This window comes from Bos indicus, chromosome 21, assembly GCF_029378745.1.
Source record: "Bos indicus isolate NIAB-ARS_2022 breed Sahiwal x Tharparkar chromosome 21, NIAB-ARS_B.indTharparkar_mat_pri_1.0, whole genome shotgun sequence".
In the NCBI taxonomy this organism is placed as follows: domain Eukaryota; kingdom Metazoa; phylum Chordata; class Mammalia; order Artiodactyla; family Bovidae; genus Bos; species Bos indicus.
Window position 1 is genome coordinate 67,923,441 of NC_091780.1, and position 6,000 is coordinate 67,929,440.

Sequence of the window (6,000 nt, forward strand, 5' to 3'; positions counted from 1 at the left end):
CCCCTGGGCGCGCTTCTGGGCAGGGCCAGCCTCTCTCAACAAGCCTGTGCCTGCAGGGCTCCCGGGCCACCTGGCTACACGACGCCCTCCCCACGCTTGCGGAGATCATTCGCCTGCAAGACCCCAGTGCCATCAAGATTGAGGTGGCCACTTACTCCACCTTGTACCCTGACTTCAGGTGAGAACCGGGACCTCCAGCACCCAGGGAAGGCAGCGTGGCCCTGTGGTTCCCCGCTGCAGTCAGAGCCTGGAGGGGCGGCCAGAGTGAGTCCCTGAGGGTGGGCAGAGTGCAGATAGATACTGGCCACTGTGCCCAGATCTTTACAGCAGCTGTTCACTCGGTCCTTGCTGCCACCTGCTAGGGCTAACATTCTTCATCCCGGTCGTCCAGATGAGACTTGGGAGGTGTGAGGAATGTGTCCAGGGTAAAGCAGCTGGTCAGTCGTAGAGCTGAGACAGCAAAGCCAGGCATCCGACTCCACAATGCATCCTCTGAGACTTTCCTTCAGAAGGGGATCCGAGACCAGAGGGACCACGGACCTGCTGGAGGCCGTGGCACGTCCATAGTGAAGCTGGGGTCCGCCGGTCAGCCTAGGGGTCCTCAGAGGCTTGACCTGTGTCCTGGGGCCTCTGTTCTAGAGTGCAGGCTCAATCCCTGACTGCCTGAGGATCTGGTGAGCCAGGGCAGCAGTCTCTGTGGGTTGAGTCCTCTGGTGTGGCCGGCCTGTCCCCGCATAGCCTGGTCCAGCCACTGGCTGGTCTAGTCCACCTGTTCAGCCACCCATCCACTTACACACTCACCCGTCCAACTACCCATCATACAGGCACCCGCTTACCCATCTGGACGCCCATCTAGCTATCCAGCCATCTGGTCACGCACTCATCTACCCATCTGTCTGTCCTTCGATCTATCCATCCATCCACCCATCTAGTCATCCACCTGCCCACCTATCCGTCTATCCATTCATGGATCCTTGTATCCACCCAGCCGGCCAACAGTTATCAAGTGGTCTCCTACTAGCTACCCGGCTGTGTTTAGGCACCAGGATGCGAGGAGGTACAAGACAGACCAGGCCTTCTGACAGACAGATAGTCAGATGAGGGTTAGCAATGATGAGGTCATCCGGCGAAGGAGTACTATTTGCAAGTTTTAAAGATTGTTTAACCAAGGTTGTGAATGGCGGGAGGTGCTGACTTTAGAGCTGGAAAATCCTCTCTGGGGAGGTGACTTTTTAAAACAGTTTTTATTGTTTACTTTTGGCTGTGCTGGTCTTTGTTGCTGCGCGAGCTTTTCTCTAGCTGCAGCAAGTAGGGGACTGCTCTCGAGTTGCAGCGCACGGGCTTCTCATGGCAGTGACTCCTCTTACTGCAGAGCGCGGGCTTCTCATGGCAGTGACTTCTCTTACTGCAGAGCGCGGGCTTCTCATGGCAGTGACTCCTCTTACTGCAGAGCGCGGGCTTGAGGGCTTGAGGGCTCTTGAGCACAGGCTCAATAGCTGTGGTCCAAGGGCTTGGTTGCTTGGTGGTATTTGGGATCTTCCCAGATCAGGGGTCAAACCCGTGTCTCCTGTACTGGCAGGTGGCTTCTTGACGGGGAGGTGACATGTTAGCTAAGTGCTAAGGGGTGAGAAGGAGCTGGTTACCTCAAGGGCCTGGGGATGAGCATTTGGGAGGAATAGCCAGTGTAAAGGCTGGACCGGGCAGGAGCTTGGCACCCTCTGGAGGCACTGAGGCCGGTGCCGCCCGAGCCCAGTGCTTTAAGCATATCAGGGCACCCTCGTGGGTAGGGGGATTGGCTGCCGGGCCTTGTGGCTCTGGCCAGGAGTCTTGGGTGCTGGGAAGGGGTGTGAGCAGGGGTGTTGGTGAGCGGGCTGCACTGATGGGACCCTGTCTTTGACAGCAAGGGCCACCTGAGTGCCATCCTGGCCATCAAGGGGAACCTGTCCACCAGTGACGCCAAGAGCATCCGGAGCATTCTGGACATCAACACGGGGGCACACGAGCCCTCCAAGGCCCTATTTTCGCTTATAAAGGTTGGTTAGCTTTTCCTGTGTACTGATCTCCTTAGGAGCGCCTGGCAAGCATGGGACACCACTCCACTGCAGGCCGTCAGACCGGCACCAGTGTCATAGCCCCGCAGCCCCTCTGGGAGTCCTGCCTTCTGCTGCTGCTTCTGCCCCGGCCTGGCCGAGGTGTGGGCCCCTGGGCCACTGGAATTGGACAAGCCATGGCGTGTTGACCCCTCCTGTGGGGCAGGAGCCGTGGAGGGGAAGCTCTGTGGATGAGAGTGGAGCTTGCACGCCCTGAAGGAGGGGTGAGGAGGGTGTGTGGCTCGGGGACCCAGCTCCGGGATCACCACCTGTCCGCGAGGTCCTGCCACACCTGCCTGAGGACTGCCCTGCTCAGGCTGGGTCTCCAGCCTCCCCAGCTCCTGCCCAGGGCCCGAGCCTCACCCCTCCTGCCTTCTCTGGTGCAGGGTTGCATCGAGCCGGCCTCAGCCTCTGAGTAGAACAGAAGGAAGAAGTGGAGGAGGAAAAAGGGAAAGATGAGCTCTTATTGGGGAAGGCGTGGGGGGACTGGAAAAGGGCCTGTGGGATGACAGGGCAAGTGGGGGCAAAGCCAGTGTCCGAGCCCCTAACCCCCTCTCTGATTCCCCTCAGGTGTCCCCTGAGGATGGGCCTGGGAGGGCCAGGACCTGCTGGGTTTTCTCGGGGTCTGCCTCCCCCGACAAGGTGCAGACCCAGGGATGCCTCTGTGGGTCCTCCCCTGGAAGTCAGGCTGCGGTCGGGGCAGGGCCATCTTGACCTCTGACCCTTTGGCTCTGGGTCAGTTCCCTGTTGCCAGGCTAACAAACTTCCACAGCTTGGGAGCCTAAAACGAGACCTTGCTTTCAGTTCTGGAGGTCAGCAGTCTGATGTGGGTCTGGTGGGCTGAGCCAGGCGGTTCCTCTGGAAGCTCTGGTGGGGAAGGTCCTTCCTTTTTCCAGTTTTTAGAGGCCAGCCTCCCATATTTCTTGGCTCGTGGCCCCCTTCCATTTCCAAAACCAGGAAAGGCCAGTCAAATCCTTTTTGCATTCAGCACTCCCCTCCTACCTCCCTCTTCTGATTTAAGGCCCCTGGTGGTGACCTTTAACCCACCAGACAATGACCTTTGACCTACCCAGGCACTCCAGGATCCTCTTCTGATGTTAAGGTCAGCTTATTATTAATTCCAGCTGACAACCTTAATTCCTCTGCCGTGGAAACTAACATAGTCACAGTCCCAGGGATTAGGATGTGAGCATCTTTATTGGGTGGACACTATTTTGCTGCCTACAGCCTTCACCCATCGCCTGCCCTGTGGAGTGCCTTATCCTACCCAGGAAAGCAAAGGTGCAGTCACCTTCCTGGGCCTGGGGCAGTGGAGACGCAGGCGTGACCCACCCCGCCTGTGCCTGCGGGAACGCCCTTCTGTGACTGGGTTTGTAGCCGGCCCTCGTGGACTTGTTCCCCTCTTTCCAGGTACTGTGGCCAGAAATTGGCCCGAGTAGATGGTTCATGAAGGCCTTTGTACATTTGCATGTTTGATGTTATTATTATTTTTTGATAGTGTGCTTTTGTATGTTTTTTTAAGAACAAATTCTTGGTTTTTATAGCTTAATATAAAGCTGATTTCAAAAGTGGCTGTCGAGTGATTTCTCTTGGGAGAGGCTTTCTCAGCCTCTTGGGGTCTGGCAGACTCTGTCCCCCAGCGCCTCCTGCCCAGCTCTCACCTGTGAGCGTGACCTTTGGGAGGGTCTGCTGTGGGCCAAGGCCCCTGACTCCACCCTTCAGTTTCCTCACCTGGAGGTGTTGATCACGAACCTGTCTGACGTCCCCCACAGTCCTTTACAGAAGAGGGGGATGGCGACATTTCAGCTCCATGCATCGGGCACAGTGGGAACCGGCTCTCGTATTCCTGGAACTGACCTTGAAGGGCCCAGCTGTGATTACAGCTGGCCCCAGCTCTCCTCCACACCCCCATCCTGGCCCAGGATTTGGAGAAGGGCAGAGTCCCTGGGAGGCAAAGGGGAACCTTGGTGAACTCATTCCACAGAGCTGGAGGCGTGTGGGGTGGGCGGGCGGGGGAGGCATGACTAACTCCAGCTGGAAACGCCTGGACATCAGCGGCTGGAGCCAGAGGGAAGGCCCTTTGGGATGAGATGCGGGAGGGATGGACCCACTGATCCTGGGGAGCACCCAGGGGAGGGGGAGGGATAGGCCACCCCAGGCTGAGCTCCAAGTGTGGGCCCTGGGCAGGTTGGAGCCTCAGGGCTGGGGGATGGCCAGTGGGTTTTCCGCTGAGTTCTCCCTGCGGAGCTCAGGAGGAGGAGGCAGGGGGAGGGGGGAGCTCATGGAAGCTGAGGACCAGATGGAAAGTTTCTGATCCAGGCAGATATTCATGAACCAAAGAGAATGGACTTGGGCCCCAAAATGCAGAGGGTGCTGAGATGCACCCCCCAGCCTCCCTGCAGCAGCGTGGGCCAGGGTCCAAGGAGAACAGAGGCGGTCAGAGGCGGGGCCCTGGGGTCGGGGAGCCGGCCGGGTGGACTCGATGCTGGCGCTGTGGGGGGCGCCATCCATGCTGTCCCTGTAGGAGGGGGAGAGCCGCTAAGGTCCCGCGGGGTCACCAGCTCCGGCCCCTCCACCAAGGGCTCTGCATCAGTAACTGTGGTCATGGAAGGAAAAGTCCTTTAAGGGAAGGATTTGCCCCAGAGGCGAGGAGTGGGTCGCTGGGCAGAGGGGACAGAGGGCAGGTCGTGGGTGAGGGCCCCCGGCGCTGGCCCCCATCCAGACTCCTGTCAACTGGAAGGCAGGCCATGGGTCAAGCGCAGGTGGGATCCTTCAACCCCGCCCCGTCCCTGCAGGGGGGCAATGGGGAGGGCGGGCCAGGCTCTCCCTGAAGGGCTCACATCCCTGGGAGGCCCGGAAGGAACAGGGAGCAAGTTAATAAACAGTCCAGGTTCAAGTGCGGGGCAGATGGTTGGGGGGGTGGGTGGGGGTGATGCAGCGGTTATGGGGTGGGGCAGTCCCGCTGTGGCCACAGGCAGTACTCACTGGGGGCGGGGGACCGTGGCGGGGGACAGGCATGTGCACAGAGCAGGGAGGGGCAGCACCAGAAGGGAAACAGCCTAGGACTCGGGAAGGGCTCAGGTTTTAGGGAAAGAAAGAGCTCAAGGCAGGGTTGGCTGGGAGTGGGGATTCAAGCAAGCCCCACTGAAGTGGCAGGCTGGCAACGAGGGGGCCTTGGTGGGGCTGGGCGTTGGGGTTCACTCACTCCACTCACTGTAAAGGGGGGAGCACTAGGGACTCTGAAGAGGCAGTTTGCTGGGATCTGTGACTGGGAAAGAACTCTCTGGCTGCTGTAGGAAGAGCGGGGATGCCGCAGGGAGGCCAGGGAGCCCGTGAGGAGTGCCAGGGTGCCCAGGAGGAGGCCTGCTCTGTGAGGGCTGGGACAGGGAGGTGAGGCTGGCCCAGGGCAGGGAGGCAGGGGAAGCCTCATTTCCATCCCAACGGGGGGACCACGGGGCCTCGGGGCCTCCTTGCAGCCAGGGGAGTCCTGGGGGGAAGCCTGGGGTTTCTGGTTTGAAAGATGAAACCCTGGTGGGCCAGTCATGGGTTTGGTCCCTGGTTGGAACTAGGATCCTGCACACCACATGGCGTGGTCAAAAAATTAAAAATATTTAAAAAGAATAGACTGCCCAAACCCCTAGTGTGTGGGTGACGACAGTGTCTGGCGAGGCTGACAGTCACCAGGAGCCACCCCCACAACTACTCTGGAAGTGTGATTTCACAGCCCCCAGGAGGGCCACTCAGCAAGATCAGTGAAACCCACAGGGATTCCTGGGAACCATTCTGCTCCTATGAATGAATCTTATCAACTCTCTAACATCCATGAGAAGTGACAGGCAGCAGGACAGTCACTTCCATTGTCGTAGCAAAGCGCTGGGAACCCCCTGAGTGTCCATCAGTAGACGCCAGG

At 59.0% G+C, this 6,000-nt stretch overlaps 1 protein-coding gene across 5 annotated transcripts in view; it reads left to right on the plus strand.

Moving 5' to 3' along the window:
* LOC109575658 (tumor necrosis factor alpha-induced protein 2-like) overlaps positions 1-3,661 on the plus strand; it is a 30,565-nt gene extending 26,904 nt beyond the window's left edge. For all 5 annotated transcript variants that reach the window (XM_070775794.1, XM_070775795.1, XM_070775796.1 and 2 more), the window contains 2 exons: positions 57-178; positions 1,901-3,661. In XM_070775794.1, the coding sequence (XP_070631895.1) occupies positions 57-178; positions 1,901-2,042 (264 nt within the window). In that variant the 3' untranslated portion in view covers positions 2,043-3,661. The remainder of the gene's footprint in view (positions 1-56; positions 179-1,900) is intronic.
* Positions 3,662-6,000: the final 2,339 nt, after the last annotated feature.